The sequence below is a fragment of the Haematobia irritans genome, chromosome 5 (assembly GCF_050003625.1).
Source record: "Haematobia irritans isolate KBUSLIRL chromosome 5, ASM5000362v1, whole genome shotgun sequence".
NCBI lineage: Eukaryota > Metazoa > Arthropoda > Insecta > Diptera > Muscidae > Haematobia > Haematobia irritans.
The window spans coordinates 164659163-164677492 of record NC_134401.1 but is presented as its reverse complement, the minus strand read 5'-3'; the positions used below and the strand labels follow the sequence as shown (position 1 = coordinate 164677492).

The 18330-nt window shown below is 39.0% G+C and overlaps 2 protein-coding genes across 2 annotated transcripts in view; both read left to right on the top strand.

The window, feature by feature from the left end:
• Nucleotides 1–1377, top strand: part of LOC142238262 (uncharacterized) — an 18135-nt gene extending 16758 nt beyond the window's left edge. The window contains exons 3-4 of the mRNA XM_075309867.1: nt 998–1235; nt 1308–1377. Of these exons, the coding sequence (XP_075165982.1) occupies nt 998–1235; nt 1308–1312 (243 nt within the window). The 3' untranslated portion in view covers nt 1313–1377. The remainder of the gene's footprint in view (nt 1–997; nt 1236–1307) is intronic.
• LOC142240157 (uncharacterized) lies at nt 1330–18330 on the top strand. The gene is made up of 8 exons (XM_075311862.1): nt 1330–13417; nt 13685–14968; nt 15020–16405; nt 16691–16853; nt 17187–17451; nt 17509–17658; nt 17716–17813; nt 18058–18330. Exons 1-8 carry the CDS (start codon nt 1330–1332, stop codon nt 18245–18247), a joined length of 15624 nt encoding a protein of 5207 aa, XP_075167977.1. The 3' UTR covers nt 18248–18330.

Genomic DNA, 18330 nt, shown 5'->3' with positions numbered 1-18330 from the left:
GCAATTCGGAATTTAAAACAGTGGAACGCCGGTTTGATAAAAATAAGAGAGGTTAATTTCTCAAAACTAACGACTTTGTTCTATGCAATTGTTACCATGCCCGCCTTGCATACACAAGGTCATGGGTTCGAACCCAGCTTCGACTAAACAAAAAGTTTTTTAGCGGTGGATTATCCCACCTCAGTAAAGCTGGTGATATTTCAGAGTGTTTCAGCTTCCCTAAGTGGTTTCACTGCAATGTGGAACGCTGTTCGGACTCGGCTATAAAAAGGAGGTCCCTTGTCATTGATCTTAACATAAAATAGGGCAGCACTCAGTGATAAGAGAGAAGTTCACCACTGTGGTATCACAATGTGAATAGTCTAAGTGAGCCTGAAATATTTAACCTAACCTATATAATTTAACGTGTAATCACATCCATAGCGAGTGACCGTACGCGAACACTTACGTAACGTTCTTCCAGAATTAATCTGACATATTTTAATACCAATTCCACAAAATTTGGGGATTAGTGCCAAATAGCGGCATTCCTGTACCTGATATTTAAACTATTAGGAAATGATATGATCTATTACTAATATAGTTGATAGGAACATTTTCGCACATATAAAGAAACACTAACTTTTTCACTTTAAGAAACCCTATGCATATATCTCTCGAAGACTCTTGTTTGGCAAAGTTACTTGCAATTAAGTTTTGTTGTAACAAGAGAAAACATCACTATGACGGAATTTGAGATGACAAGATTACATTAGTTTAGGTTAGCAAGGATTTTGACTAATTGGTTATTCTGGATCGAACACCATTACACCAACGTTCAAGTTTTCCAACGCAAAAGATGTATCCAGTACTACAACAAATTACATACTATCTTTCTCATAAATTAATTCAATATTACGTGATTCCGGGACTATTATACATACCGATAGACATCCCTACATACTGCACCTGTTGATTATAATAATAATCTAAAAGATCAATCCATTTTCTATTACAGGACAGTGAAAAATGTTTGGAATTATCTCCTGAATGTGAAGTCGCCAACCCTACGGAGTTTCCAAATTGCACTATGGGTGACTTGAGTAGTTCGAATAATTCTTCTATTCTGACTTCTGAACATCCAGCAAATGTTCTCATAAACCAACCTAACAAGGACACTGAATATATTAAAAGAGATTTTGATGTTTTGTCTCCTCCATCGGGCTTTGAAGACGATATGAGCGATCCATCTGAAAGTATGTCCTAATGTTATATCACATTTAGTCCATCCATTAGATTACATACTTGAATATTTTATCGTTTTGTAGTCTAATAATTCCTTAAGTTGTAATGCTAGTTTTCCCCCTCACTGTTGTCGTTACATTTTGGATCAACACCCAGGTAAAAATTTATAGAGTATACAGACGGAAAATTTATCGATATTTTATACTTCTGACTCGATCTATATTTTTGATTTCAGCAGCAGATGACTTTTTCGATGCAGATGAATGCACTGGCTTTGGAACAGTCGAATCCCTCGATCCTCCTTCGACAACACCTTCAGTTATCGAAATATTGGCGGCCATGGCATTGGGACCAATGCTTGCAGTACCAGCAGCTGATGAACCTGCTACTTTGAGTGCTGCTGAATTGATTACAATGAATGAACTCAAGAATTTAGCTTTAAACGAAATAAAATCTCGGTCCTACGAAATGTATCCTCACAGCCTAGGTGTAATACCTGAGGAGATGGGAGAGTTTGATTTGAAAAATTTCCCAACCCCTGACGAACTTGAAAATCAGATAAATCTAGCACTAGTAGATAATTCGGATATAGTAGTGGAAAAAGAATCTCCCCAAACTAGTGCAAATCAGATTAAATTCAAAACTGGTTGTGTTGAACCGCAAATAGTTGAAGCAGAGATTAAACCTGAAATACTACCGATAAATGAACCAGCATGCGTTGCAAATGCAGTCCAAGACATATCCGTAATGGACCCAGCAGTTGCTGAAATAAACTATATCACAACAATAAAAACAGAAGCAAAAATTGACTCAGAAAAAGTGCAAATAGAACAAAAAGTCGAGCCCGTCGTTGTTCAAGATTCTCCGCAGATTGAACCAGAAGCTGTCCAGATAATTGAACCAGTTGAGAAAGAATCGCAGCATAAAAATATCGCGGAAACGACATGTGCAACAATACTAGAAACAACAGTCCAAGATATATCCATAATAAACCCAGCAGTTGCTGAAATAAATGATAACACAACAATAGCAATAGAAGCAAAAGTTGACTCAGAAGCGGTGCAAATTGAGCAATCAGTCGAGTCCTCCGTTGTTCAAGAATCTCATCAAATTGAACCAGAAGCTCAGCAGATTGAACCAGCAGCTGTTCAGATAATTGAACCAGTTGAGATAAAATCGCAGCATGCAGATACCGCGCCAACGATGTGTGCTGCAATACCAGAACATGCAGTTACTAAGATAAACGATAACCCAACAATAGGAATAGACGCAAAAGTGGACTCTGAAATAGAAATAGAACAAAAAGTAGAGTCTGTCGTTGTTCAAAATTCTCAGCAGATTGAACCAGAAGCTGTTCGGATGATTGAACCAGTTGAGAGAGAATCGCAACATGCCGATACCGCACGAACGACATGTGCTTCAATACCAGAACCTGGAATCCAAGATATATCCATAATGGACCCAGCAGTTGCTGAAATAAACGATAACACAACAAATAGAATAGCAGCAAAAGTTGACTTAGAAACAGTGCAAATAGAGGTACAAGTCGAGTCCGCTGTTGTTCAAGATTCTCAGCAGATTGAACCAGCAGCTGTACAGATAATTAAACCAGTTGAGCTAACTTCGCAGCACGCAGTTACCGAACCAACGACATGTGCTGCAATACCCGAACCTGCAGTCGCTGAAATAAACGACAACACAATAATTGGAACAGACGCCAAAGTTGACTCAGAAAAAGTGCAAATAGAACATAAAGTCGAGTCCGCCGTTGCTCAAGATTCTCAGCAGATTGAACCAGAAGCTGATCAGAAAATTGAACAAGTTGAGAAAGAATCACAACATGCAGATAACGCACCAATGACATGTGCTGCAATACCAGCACCAGCAATCCACGATATATCCACAATGAACCCAGTAGTTGCTGAAATAAATGATAACACAAGAATAGGAATAGAAGCAAAAGTTGAATCAGAAACAGTGCAAATAGAGCAAACAGTCGAGTCCTACGTTGTTCTAAAATCTCTGCAGCTAGAGCCAGAAGCTGTTCAGATAATTGAACCAGTTGAAATAAAATCGCAGCATAAAAATATCGCGGAAACGACATGTGCTGAAATACCAGAACCTACAGTTGCCGAAATAAACGATAACACAACAATACGAATAAAGGCAATAGTGGACTCTGAAACAGTTCAAAAGGAACAAAAAATCGAGGTCGCCGTTGTTCAAGATTCTCAGCAGATTGAACCAGAAGCTGTTCAGATAATTGAAACAGTTGAGAAAGCATTGCAACATGCCTATACCGCACCAACGACTTTTGCTTTTGTCCAAGATATATCCATAATGGACTCAGCAGTTGCTGAAATAAATGACAGCACAACAAATGGTATAGCAGCAAATATTGACTCAGAAACAGTGCGAATAGAGTATAGAACAGTCGAGTTCGCAGTTGTTCAAGATTCTCAGCAGATTGAACCAGTAGCTGTTCAGATAATTGAACCAGATGATATCAAATCGCAGCATGCGGATACCGCACCAACGACATGTGCTGCAATACCAGAACCTGCAGTCCCTGGGATAAACGATAACACAACAATTGGAATAGTCGCCGTTGTTCAAGATACTCAGCAGATTGAAACAGAAGCTGTTCAAATAATTGAACCAGTTGAGAAAAAATCACAGCATGTAAACATCGCGGAAACGACATGTGCTACAATACCAGAAGCAGGGGTCCAAGGCATATCCACAATAAACCCAGCAGTTGCTGAAATAAATGATAACACAACAATAGGAATAGAAGCAAAAGTTGACACAGAACCAGTGCAAATAGAACAAAAAGTAGAGTCCGCCGTTGTTCAGGATTCTCAGCAGATTGAACCAGCAGCTGTTCAGATAATTGAACAAGTTGAGAAAGAATCGCAACATGCAGATAACGCACCAACGACATGTGCTGCAATACCAGAAGCAGCAATACAAGATAAATCCATTAGGTGCACAGCCGTTGCTGAAATAAACGAAAACACAAAAATAGGAATAGAAGCAAAAGTTGGCTCAGAACCAGTGCAAATAGAGCAGACAGTCGAGTCCTCCGTTGTTCAAGAATCTCAGCAGATTGAACAAGAAACGGTTCAGATAAATGAACCAGTTGAAATAAAATCGCAACCTGCAGATACCGCACCAACGATATATGCTGCAATACCAGAACCTACAGTTGCCGAGATAAACGATAACACAACAATACGAATAGAGGCAATAGTGGACTCTGAAACAGTGCAAATAGAACAAAAAGTCGAGTCCGCCGTAGTTCAAAATTCTCAGCAGATTGAACCAGAAGCTGTTCAGATAATTGAACCAGTTGAGAAAGAATCGCAACATGCCAATACCGCACCAACGACACGTGCTTCAATACCAGAACCAGAAGTCCAAGATATATGCATAATGGACCCAGCAGTTGCTGAAATGAACGACGACACAATAATAGGAATAGAAACAAAAGTTGATTCAGAACCAGTGCGAATAGACCAAACAGACGAGTCCTCTGTTGTTCAAGAATCTCAGATTGAACCAGAAGCTGTTCAGATAATTGAATCAATTGAAATAAAATCGCAGCATGCAGATACCGCACCAACGATACCTGCTGCAATACCAGAATCTGCAGTTGCTGAGATAAACGATAACACAACAATTGTAATAGACCCAAAAGTTGACACAGAAACAGTGCAAATAGAGCAGAAAGTTGAGTCAGCCGTTGTTCAAGATTCTCAGCAGATTGAACCAACAGGTGATCAGATAATTGAACAAGTTAAGAAAGAATCGCAGCCTGCCGATACCGCACCAGCGACATGTGATGCAATACCAGAACCTGTAGTTGCTGAGATAAACGATAGTACAACAATTGGAATAGACGCAAAAATTGACTCAGAAACAGTGCAAATAGAGCAGAAAGTTGAGTCAGCAGTTGTTCAAGATTCTCAGCAGATTGAACCAGAAGCTGTTCACATAATTGAACCAGTTGATATAAAATCGCAGCATGCAGATACAGCACCAACGACATGTGCTGCAATACCAGAACCTGCAGTCCCTGGGATAAACGATAACACAACAATTGGAATAGTCGCCGTTGTTCAAGATACTCAGCAGATTGAAACAGAAGCTGTTCAAATAATTGAACCAGTTGAGAAAAAATCACAGCATGTAAACATCGCGGAAACGACATGTGCTACAATACCAGAAGCAGGGGTCCAAGGCATATCCACAATAAACCCAACAGTTGCTGAAATAAATGATAACACAACAATAGGAATAGAAGCAAAAGTTGACACAGAACCAGTGCAAATAGAACAAAAAGTAGAGTCCGCCGTTGTTCAGGATTCTCAGCAGATTGAACCAGCAGCTGTTCAGATAATTGAACAAGTTGAGAAAGAATCGCAACATGCAGATAACGCACCAACGACATGGGCTGCAATACCAGAAGCAGCAATCCAAGATAAATCCATTAGGTGCACAGCCGTTGCTGAAATAAACGAAAACACAAAAATAGGAATAGAAGCAAAAGTTGGCTCAGAACCAGTGCAAATAGAGCAGACAGTCGAGTCCTCCGTTGTTCAAGAATCTCAGCAGATTGAACAAGAAACGGTTCAGATAAATGAACCAGTTGAAATAAAATCGCAACCTGCAGATACCGCACCAACGATATATGCTGCAATACCAGAACCTACAGTTGCCGAGATAAACGATAACACAACAATACGAATAGAGGCAATAGTGGACTCTGAAACAGTGCAAATAGAACAAAAAGTCGAGTCCGCCGTTGTTCAAAATTCTCAGCAGATTGAACCAGAAGCTGTTCAGATAATTGAACCAGTTGAGAAAGAATCGCAACATGCCAATACCGCACCAACGACACGTGCTTCAATACCAGAACCAGAAGTCCAAGATATATGCATAATGGACCCAGCAGTTGCTGAAATGAACGATGACACAATAATAGGAATAGAACCAAAAGTTGATTCAGAACCAGTGCGAATAGACCAAACAGACGAGTCCTCTGTTGTTCAAGAATCTCAGATTGAACCAGAAGCTGTTCAGATAATTGAATCAATTGAAATAAAATCGCAGCATGCAGATACCGCACCAACGATACCTGCTGCAATACCAGAATCTGCAGTTGCTGAGATAAACGATAACACAACAATTGTAATAGACGCAAAAGTTGACACAGAAACAGTGCAAATAGAGCAGAAAGTTGAGTCAGCCGTTGTTCAAGATTCTCAGCAGATTGAACCAACAGGTGATCAGATAATTGAACAAGTTAAGAAAGAATCGCAGCCTGCCGATACCGCACCAGCGACATGTGATGCAATACCAGAACCTGTAGTTGCTGAGATAAACGATAGTACAACAATTGGAATAGACGCAAAAATTGACTCAGAAACAGTGCAAATAGAGCAGAAAGTTGAGTCAGCCGTTGTTCAAGATTCTCAGCATATTGAACCAGAAGCTGTTCACATAATTGAACCAGTTGATATAAAATCGCAGCATGCAGACACAGCACCAACGACATGTGCTGCAATACCAGAAATAGCAATCCAAGATAAATCCATTATGAGCACAGTTGTTGATGAAATAAATGATAACGCAACAATAGGAATAGAAGCAAAAGTTGACTCAGAAGCAGTGCAAATAGAGCAGACAGTTGAGTTCTCCGTTGCTCAAGAATCTCAGCACATTGAACCAGAAGCTGTTCAGATAATTGAACCAGTTCAGAAAGAATCGCAAAATGCCGATACTGCACCAACGACATGTGCTGCAATACCAGAACCTGGAGTCCACGATATATCTATAATGGACCCAGCATTTGCTGAAACAAACGATAGAACAACAAATGGAATAGCAACAAAAGTTGGCTCTGAAACAGTGCAAATAGAGCAAAATGTCGAGTCCGCAGTTGTTCAAGATTCTCAGCAGATTGAACCAGCAGCTGTTCAGATAATTGCACCAGTTGGTATAACATCGCAGCATGCAGATGCCGCACCAGCGATATGTGCAGCATTACCAGAACGTTCAGTCGCTGAGATAAACGATAATACAACAATTAGAATAGCAGCAAAAGTTGATTCAGAAACAGTGCAAATAGAGCAAAAAGTCGAGTCAGCCGTTGTTCAAAATTCTCAGCAGATTGAACCAGAAGCTGTTCAGATAATTGTACAAGTTGAGAAAGAATCGCAGCATGAAGATATCGCACCAACGTATGCTGCAATACCAGAACCGGTAGTTGCTGAGATAAACGATAATACAACAATTGAAATAGACGCAAAAGTTGACTCAGAACGAATGCAAATAGAACAACAAGTCGAGTCCGCCGTTGTTCAAGATTCTCAGCACATTGAACCAGCAGCTGTTCAGACAATTAAACCAGTTCAGATAAAATCGCAGCATACAGATACCGCACCAACGACATGTGCTGTAATACAAGAACCTGCAGTTGCTGAGATAAACGATAACACACCAATTGTAATAGACGCAAAAGTTGACTCAGAACGAGTGCAAATAGAGCAACAAGTCGAGTCCACCGTTGTTCAAGATTCTCAGCACATTGAACCAGCAGCTGTTAAGACAGTTGAGATAAAATCGCAACATGCCGATACCGCACAAACGACATGTGCTGTAGTACCAGAACCTGCAGTTGCTGAGATTAACGATAACACAACAATTGGAATAGAGGCAAAAGTTGACTCAGAACCAGTACAAATAGAAGAAAAAGTCGAGTCCTCCGTTATTCAAGATTCTCAGCAGATTGAACCAGAAGCTGTTCAGATAATTGAATCAGTTGAGATAAAATCGCAGCATGCAGATTCCGCACCAACGACATGTGCTGCAATACCAGAACCTGCAGTTGCTGAGATAAATGATAACACAACAATTGGAATAGAGCCAAAAGTTGACTCAGAAACAGTGCAAATAGAACAAATAGTCGAGTCCGCCGTTGTTCAAGATTCTCAGCAGATTGAACCAAAAGCTGTTCAGATAACTGAGCCAGTTGAGATAAAATCGCAGCATGCAAATACCGAACCAACGACATGTGCTGCAATACCAGAACCTGTAGTTGCTGAGATAAACGATAACACAACAATTAGAATAGACGCAAAAGTTAACTCAGAAACAGTGCAAATAGAACAAAAAGTCGAGTCTGCTGTTGCTCAAGATTCTCAGCAGATTGAACCAGCAGATGTACAGATAATTGAATCAGTTGAGATAATACCAGTTGACTCAGAAACAGTGCAAATAGAACAAAAAGTCGAGTCCTCCGTTATTCAAGATTCTCAGCAGATCGAACCAGAAGCTGTTCAGATAATTGAATCAGTTGAAATAAGATCGCAGCATGCAGATACCGCACCAATGACATATGCTGCAATAATAGAACCTGCAGTTGCTGATATAAACGATAACACAACAATTGGAATAGTGCCAAAAGTTGACTCAGAAACAGTGCAAATAGAACAGAAAGTCGAGTCCACCGTTGTTCAAAATTCTCAGCAGATTGAACCAGAAGCTGTTCAGATAATTGGACCAGTTGAGATAAAATCGCAGCATGCAGATACCGCACCAACGACGTGTGATGTAATACCAGATCCTGCAGTTACTGAGATAAACGATAATGCAACAATTGGTATAGACGCAAAAGTTGACTCAGAACGAATACAAATAGAGCGAGATGTCGAGTCCGCCGTTATTCAAGATTCTCAGCACATTGTACCAGCAGCAGTTGACACAATTGAACCAGTTGATATAAAATCGCAGCATGCAGATACCGTACCAACGACATGTGCTGCAATACCAGATACTGCAGTTGCTGAGATAAACGATAATACAACAATCGGAATAGACGCAAAAGTTGACTCAGAAACAGTGCAAATAGAGCGAAATATCGAGCCCACCGTTGTTCAAGATTCTCAGAAGATTGAACCAGAAGGTGTTCAGATAATTGAATCAGTTGAGATAAGATCGCAGCATGCAGATACCGCACCAATGACATATGCTGAAATACCAGAACCTGCGGTTTCTGATATAAACGATAACACAACAATTGGAATAGAGCCAAAATTTGTCTCAGAAACAGTGCAAATAAAACAGAAAGTCGAGTCCACCGTTGTTCAAGATTCTCAGCAGATTGAACCAGCAGCTGTTCAGACAATTGAACCAGTTGAGATAAAATCGCAGCTTGCAGATACCGCACCAACGACATGTACTGTAATACCAGAACCTGCAGTTATTGAGATAAACGACAACACAACAATTGTAATAGACGCAAAAGTTGACTCAGAACGAATGCAAATAGAACAACAAGTCGAGTCCGCCGTTGTTCAAGATTCTCAGCACATTGAACCAGCGGCTGTTCAGACAATTGAACCAGTTGAGATAAAGTCGCAGGATGCCGATACCGCATCAACGACATGTGCTGCAATACCAGAACCTGCAGTTGCTGAGATAGACGCAAAAGTTGAACAAACAGTTGAGTCCGCCGTTGTTCAAGATTCTCAGCAGATTGAACCAGCAGCTGTTCAGACAATTGAACCAGTTGAGATAAAATCGCAGCTTGCAGATACCGCACCAATGACATGTACTGTAATACCAGAACCAGCAGTTAATGAGATAAACGATAATGCAACAATTGGTATAGATGCAAAAGTTGACTCAGAACGAGTGCAAAAAGAGCGAGATAACGAGTCCGCCGTTGTTCAAGATTCTCAGCACATTGAACCAGCAGCTGTTCAGACAATTGAACCAGTTGAGATAAAGTCGCAGGATGCCAATACTGCACCAACGACATGTGCTGCAATACCAGAACCTGCAGTTGCTGAGATAGACGCAAAAGTTGATTCAGAAACAGTGCAAATAGAAAAAAAAGTCGAGTCCGCCCTTGTTCAAGATTCTCAGCACATTGAACCAGAAGTTGTTCAGATAATTGAACCGGTTGAAATAAGATCGCAGCATGCAGATAACGCACCAATGACTGCAACTGCTGCAATACTAGAACCTGCAGTCCAGGATATATCCATGATGAACGCAGAATTTGCTGAAATAAATGATAATACAACAATAGGACTAGAAGCAAAATGTGACTTAGAAACAATGAAAATAGAACAAAAAGTCGAGTCCGCCGTTATTCAAGATTCTCAGCGGATTAAACCAGAAACTGTTCAGATAATTGAACCAGTTGAGAAAGAATCGCATCCTGCAGACACCGCACCAACGACATGTGCTGCAATACCAGAACCAGCAGGACAAACTATATCCATGATGAACCCTGCATTTGATGAAATAAACGATAACAAAGCAATTGTAATAGAAACAAAATTGGACTCAGAAACAGTGCGAATAGAGCAACAAGTCGAGTCCGCCATTGTTCAATGTTCTCAGCATATTGAACCTGCAGCTGGTCAGATAATTGAACCAGTTGAGATAAAATCGGATTATGCAGACACCGCACCAACAATATGTGCAGCAATACCAGAACCTGCAGTTGCTGAGATAAACGATAACACAACAAATGGAATAGACGCAAAAGTTGACTCAGAAACAGTGCAACTAGAACAAAAAGTCGAGTCCGCCGTTGTTCAAGGTTCTCAGCAGATTGATCCAGAAGCTGTTCAGACAATTGAACCAGTTGAGATTAAACTGCAGCATGCAGATACCGCATCAACGACATGTACTGCAATACCAGAACCTGCAGTCCAGGATATGTCCATAATGGATCCAGTAGTTGCAGAAATAAATGATAACACACCAATAGCAGTAGAAGCAAAATTGGATTCAGAAACAGAAATAGAGGAAAACATCGAGTCCGCCGTTGTTCAAAATTCTCAGCAGATTGCTGGTTCAATCTGTTCAGCTGTTCAGTTAATTGAACCTGTTGAGATTAAATCGCAGCATGCAGATGCCGCACTATCGACATGTACTGCAATTCCAAAACCTGCAGTCCATGATATAAACCAAATGGACTCAGCAGTTGCTGAAATCAACGATAACAAAACAATTGACGCAAAAATTGTTTCAGAAACATTACGAATAGAGGAAGAAGCCGAGTCCAACGCTCTTCATGGTTCTCAAACGACTGAATCAGAAGCTGTTCAAATAATTGAACCAGTTGGGGCAGAATCGCAGCATGCTCATGGCGCATCAACAATATGTGCAGCAATACCAGAACATGCTATCCAAGATACTTCCATAATGGAACCACCCGATGCTGAAATAAATGATAACACAACAATTGGAATAGAGTCAAAATGTGTATCAGATACGGAGCAAAAAGACCACGAAGTCGAGTCCGCCGTTGCTAATGATTCTCCACAGATTGAACCAGAAGTTGTTCAGATTATTGAACCAGTTGATGTGAAATCGGAGCATGTAGATACCGCACCAACCTGTGCTGCAATACCAGCACCTGATGCCCATGATGTACACATAATGAACCCAGCAGTAGCTGACGTAAGTGAAAATATAACGTCTCGTATAAAAACAGTATTTGTTTTAGAAGCCGTGTCAGCCGTTACTCCAGATACTTCGAAGATTGAACCAGAGGCGATTCAGATAGTTGAGGGGGAATCGCAATATGCAGATACTGCAACAATGGCATGTATAACAATACCAGAACCTGATCCAGCAGGAGCGGAAATAGACGTAAAAGTTGTTTCAGAAACACCTCAACTAGAGCACGAACTCGTGCCTGCTGTTGCTCAAGATTCTTCGCAGATTGAACCAGAAGCTGTGCAAATAACTGAGCCAGTATCGCAACATGCAGATATCGCTCCAACGATTTTTGCAGCAATGCCTGAACCTCCTGTCCTAAATACATCCATAATGGCACCACCAGTCTCGGGAATAAACGTTAACACAACAATTGGGATCGAAACAAAAGTTATTTCAGAAACAGGGCAAGTAGAGCACGAAGTCGAGTCCGCCGTTGTTAATGATTCTCAGCCGAATGAACCAGAAGCTGATCAGGTAATTGAACCAGTTGAGGCGGAATCACAGCATGCTAACATTGTACCAACTATAGGTGCAGCAATGCCAGCAACTGCTGCCCCAAATACATCCAGAATGGACACAGCAGCAGCAAATTTAAACGAAAGTTTAACATCTGATGTAGATGCTCAAGATTCCCCGAAGATTGAACCAGCTGTCCAGATAGTTGAACCAATTAAGGCGGTATCGGAACTTGCGCCAGCGACATGTGCTACAATAGCTTCCTCGCAAATTGAAACAGAAGCTGTCCAGAAAGTTGAACCAATTAAGGCAGCACTTGAGCCAACATGTGTAGCAATACCAGAACCAGCACTTCAAGATTCATCCCTAATTGCCTCAGCAGGTTCTGAAATAAACGATAATATAACCACTGGTGTGGGAGCAAAAGATGGTTCAGATACATTACAAAGAGAACAAGAAGTCAAGACCGCCCTGGCTCAAGATTCTCCAGATATTGATCCAGGAGCCACTCAGATAGTCGAGAAGGGATCGCTGCAAGCAGATATTGCAACAACGGTATGTGCAGTGATACCAGAAACTGCAGTACGAAATACATCCCTAATGGACCCAGCCGGTGCTAACACAAACAAAAATATAATATCTGATGTTGAAAATTTGGCTCAAGATTCTCTGCAGAGTAAATTAGAAGCGGAAAAAATAAACCCTGAAGCACAAAAAAATATTTCGTTAGAAACGTTAACAATAAATCAAGAATCCCAGTCACCAGTTGAAACAGAACCCGCTGAAACAAATGTGCAAACAGAAGAAGAAGTTTCCAAAACTACATCCCAGGCTACTTTAGGTCTTGCTGATACAAGTGCCCAAATATCGATAACATGTCAAATAATAGACGCAACAGCTGATCAAAATTCCCCGCATGGGGAATTTTCTCAAGTAAGTGGCCAAATGGATCCCGATTTGGGAAATTCCCAAACTATACCGACTTCGTGTACAACAAAACACGAATCGCAACAGGAACTTGAAGAGGAACTTTTAACGAAAACATGTGAATCGAAGGAAATACACCCATCACCTGCAATTCCCAAAAAGGAGCATACTGGAGTAAATGGAAAAGTACAAAAAGAGAAAAGCTCTTCACAAACGTTAGAAATAAAAGAAACTATTGATATGAGAAAAACACTAGGACACGACTCTGGGCCGTTATTAAAAGGTAAAGAACGAGTAATTCAGGAAGATAATTCGAAGAAAACTCATTCAAATGCAATAGAATCGAAAGTAGAAAAGCCTATAATTTTTATAGATGAAGTAGAACATGCAACCAGATTGCACTCCAGTATTGCTGAGATCAATGATGAGGTCCTCTCCCTTTCTCCTTTAGTTGCTATCGAAAAAATAGTACCAACTGAAAGCTTTACATTTATTATAGCACCTACTTTTAAACAATTAAGAATTCCATCAGATTCATTCGAAAATTTAGACTCTTTCGTTCCAGACGAGATAGGTAAGCTGACAGAAAGTTTTAAACCACCATTCATTACCAATACTATATTGAACGCTGAATGTAGACAAAATGTACCATATGAATTATCACAATTCAACGTAAAAACAGAAAACCAAAGAACTATCGAGATGGCAAAAATGCTAGATCCAAAAGAGATAATTATAAAGAATGATACTCATGTGAACATGGAACCAAAACCAGAGAACATTTTACTTAGTGCAACAAATCAAATAGGTGAGAAAACGATAAAACCCCACGGATTATTGCACATTGAAAACAATTCAATAATTATAACTAAAAGAACTATTTCAAGCTCTGAGTCGGATGTTGCAGAGACCCAAATCCAGAGTGATATTGAAGAAAGTAAAAATCTTATATACAACAACTCAATATCTAGTACATCTCCATTAGATTTAGAAGACAATGGCATTATTGTAATAACTCCGCAGATCTGGGAAGAAAGTGTGGTAAATGTTGGCTCCAAAACAGAAGACTTAAAGCTCCACATAGATGATTCTCTTGTGTCCAAAGATAATATTTCCCGGGCAGTATCAGCTTTATCTTTGGAAAAACTGGATGAAGCTAGAATGCATTTCGTATCAAATAATGACAACAATCCGATGCGTAGTTCGCCACAAACCAATTCTGAACTAAATGAAACAATTGTTTTGATTCGACATGAAGATATCAAGACAACAGAATCACCAAAAAGGATTTCAAAATCTGTAATTGCTGAAAATGTTATGTCTCACTTAGAGGTTAAAACAGAACAAGCTATATATATAGAATCTGAAAGTCTTATCCATCATGATAGAAACATAATTTTGGTTGCGCAGGGTATTCCCTCCAAAGAGAATATAGAATTGAAAAAAGTGGCAGAACTAGAAAATAATATAAGCCCAGTTGGTACTTCATTCAATACCGAGTCGCAATCAAAACGATATATATCTGCACTGGGTCTGAAAACTGACCAATCGAGTACTCTTTCTACGGAGCATTTGGAATTTCTAACGATAGAAGCGAAGTCAACTATAAACTCTTTTGAAGAACAAGATGAAATATTGTCACATCACTCCACATTATGTGAGAATGTTACGACTCTTGACTCAGTTACTACTCTTCCAAAGTTAAGAGATACATCGTCTCAAATTGAGTCAATTACATTAGAACAACAATTCCCTGACAATACAATAATTATGCATCAAAAGAAAAACAATTTATCTGAAATTCGGAGACATGATCAAGAAGAAATTAATCCAGGTATTGATTATGAACTAAAACATAAAGAACTCAAATTGATGTTTCCTACAGATTCAATTTCAGAAGAATCAGTATATTCAGCTAATGAGGCTAGATTACATTCAAGTGATGCATTACAGACAGAGAAAGCAATTGATGCTATTCCAACATATCCTGTTCTTCGAACAGAAATTTCTGAAGAAATCACATCTCCTAGTGATACGTGTTCTTGTTCAAATTCAATGGAAGGAACTCTAACGGGTACAATGTCTGAAGATCTATCGCCAAAGACCGCTGTTTCCAAAAATAATACCTCACAATGTTCTCTTGATTTAGCTGCCTATGATACCAAATCATTTGAGGATTCGACTAATTTCACGCGTCAATCTACCACACTAGAATTTGAAATAGACACTCACATTCCAGATAATAGTGAGAATCCGGTCTCAGCAACTGACTCTATAGCCAGACCATTATTGGCCAGCCAAAGTAATTTTAAGAAATTAAAACGTCAGTATGGAATGGAATGCACAACACCGAGTTTTGAAGATGGTAGCCAGCAATTATTTGAACCTCCCTCACTACCACCACCACTGCCATATAGTGGATCCAATACATTGGCCACTATATGTCATCAGTACATAAAGGATAAACATCTTCTGGCAGCACTTGAAACTCGTCGTCGTCAAACGCTACTTATGCATAAATTTTTGAGTACAATTGACTCGTATCACTCCAACGACGAAACCTGCGGTAGTATCGAGGACACATCTCAAGCTCATGCTGAGGTATTACAGCAAAAATGTGAAAATAGGACTAGTCCTTCACCTACAACTACTACTAATCCTACACTATCACCTACTCCTCCGCCTATGACTCATGGGTATGGTGGAGTACAAGGTACTACTCATCATACGTCGCATCGACAATGCAGTGAATTTAATGAGGATAATGGTAGTGATTGGTTTAGTGTTAGTGTGGTGGATCATTTTCCGATTTCATTTAATTTCATTAATACAATTCTTTTCTCGCATGATATAAGCCACCACAGTGATAACAGTGGAACCGTGCCCTCCAGTCGAGCAACTAGTGTTGAAGATATTTTTACCATGACCGATGATGAAAAGGATATTTTAGTTCATAAGAAAAATACTATGAGAAGAAGAAGAAGAAAGTCCACACCTATGATGGCCGTAAACCGAAATACTACTACTGCAAACAAGAAGCCAAGTGCAAATAGAGTCAAATTAAATGACAAATCTTCATCTGGTAAAAAGCACACTTCTATCTCTAATTCTTATCTTATACCGAATAAATTAACAAACTCTCCTGATGGCTATCCCCGTACTGAGATTAATTACACTGCTACAAATCCTAACACCAATTCTTCAACTAAATCAAAAGCCTGCCATAAAGAGAATAGCAGCGAAGTGGTAGCTCTCCCAAAACTTGTATCAGGTATTTCTACACTCCCAACAACAACAAAAACTCTCATGTAACCAAGAACAATGGCCATTTTCATAAACTCGGTGTGGTGTTATAGATCCGTATATAGATTTGTATGAATGCATGTGTATTTGTCTCTAAGATTGATCTCATGTAGCTTTGAAGCACTCCTTCTATCGCATTGACTCCTCTCTGTGTTAAATTTGCCTACTATTGCTGTAGCCCATGTTCATTTACAAAAAATGCAAAACTCTACCATACTAAAATAAATCACATCCTTAATGTTCACTTTTTCAGATTCTGCAAAAGTTGAAATCGACAATAGTCCTGGTGTGTCTGAGATATCACAAAAAGCACACACAGAGACACCAAAACAACATTCAGAAAGCGAACATGTTCTCTCAAGCATTACAAATGTAGTAAATTTGGTATCTGATCAAATCGAGGATGAAAGATCAAAGTAAGTACTTGCACGATGAAATAATTTCTTAGTTAAACACTTAAATTGTAATTTACTGGTCAACCTGAAATATAAGGTACTTTAAATAAGGAAGGTAAAGCAAATATTTCAAAATTTGTTTGTATAAAAGAATTTTATTTTGAATTTTTGTTTTTATTTGTTACAATTGTCAGTTAAACATTTCTATTAAAAAAGTGGATTCAGTTTCAGAAATGCAACCGTAGAATTAAATCATGATTATGATTTTATCTCTAATACGTTTTCTTTCCTTAAAATAACATAGTAAATATATTATACCGCTTATTATTTTAATATATTTTATGTTTGCATTAGGGCCCTAGTTGAAGGTACATCACATGAAAAAGAATTTATTTCCCAAACCCCCAAACCAAAAGAAACAGAAGAATTTAAATCCGAGAAAGCAAAGATAGTCACACAGAGACCATCATCACTAAACTTAGGCCGTAAAGATAGCAGTGGATCAGCATGTGCCACGCCTACAAGGGGTTCAACACCACCAGCATTTAAATTTTTGCAACCAAAACGAAAGCTTATGGATCCCAGTCATATTCTTTCATTCGAAGAAGATGAGGAAACGGTATATTTCATTTGTAATACTTAAACATAATTTCATGATTATTATTTATTTATAAAGCAAGAAGCAACTGGAGGATTCAGTTCAGAGAAACCTGTAATCGAAAAAGAAGTTGCACATGCTTTGCCATCAGTAAAAGCTTTGGCAAGGGCTTTCCTAATGACATCGGCACCAACTCAGCGTTCACACGAAAATGTTTGGCTGCGAAAAGTATGAAAATTGAAAAAGGACTTAAAACTAAATTTACATACAAACGTTCATTTTCAGACTAAAACGTTATCTGCTTCTGGTAAGAGCCCTTCTACTCCAGTTCATTCCAAGGGAAGTCACGATTTATCAATACCTACAGATTCTACAAATGTAGGGTAAGCCAAAAACATTACATTATTTCAAACTTGCTTATTTAGTTTCGTGAAAGGTAGGTACTATACAAATACTCTATAGTGTTTTTGAGGTTAAAAATTAACAATTAAAAAAATAATAACGACTTCTTTTTGAAATACTTAAGAAATACGACGATTTTAATTGATCCAAACGAGCGTTTTATATGAAATCCTAATTCCTATAAAGTCATACTTGGATAATTTTACTATACAATATTTTTTTCAGGGTACCAATAAAGGATGGAAAAACTTCAGAAGATACGAAAGATTTAGATACAAATGATAATATGAGCTCCTCTGCATTGTCAGCTGCAACTACTACTCCGACTGGTAATAATAATTCCAATGTTCTCCCTGTACGGAAGGGAGTCCTTAAAAGCAATATAGCTTTCTTTGAGAATTTAAAGAACAACTAAATATTGTCAAAATATAAGAATGTAACAGAATATATGCACTCTTATTAAATTATTACAAATAAATATATTCTTAACGATTTAAA

Coding starts and splice junctions, on each gene's coding strand:
- LOC142240157 (XM_075311862.1), top strand. CDS start 1,330: ATGCTAGTTTTCCCCCTCACTGTTGTCGTTACATTTTGGATCAACACC. Junction 13,418..13,684: donor CTCTGGGCCGTTATTAAAAG/GTAAAGAACGAG, acceptor TCGAAAATTTAG/ACTCTTTCGTTCCAGACGAG. Junction 17,814..18,057: donor ACAGATTCTACAAATGTAGG/GTAAGCCAAAAA, acceptor TATTTTTTTCAG/GGTACCAATAAAGGATGGAA.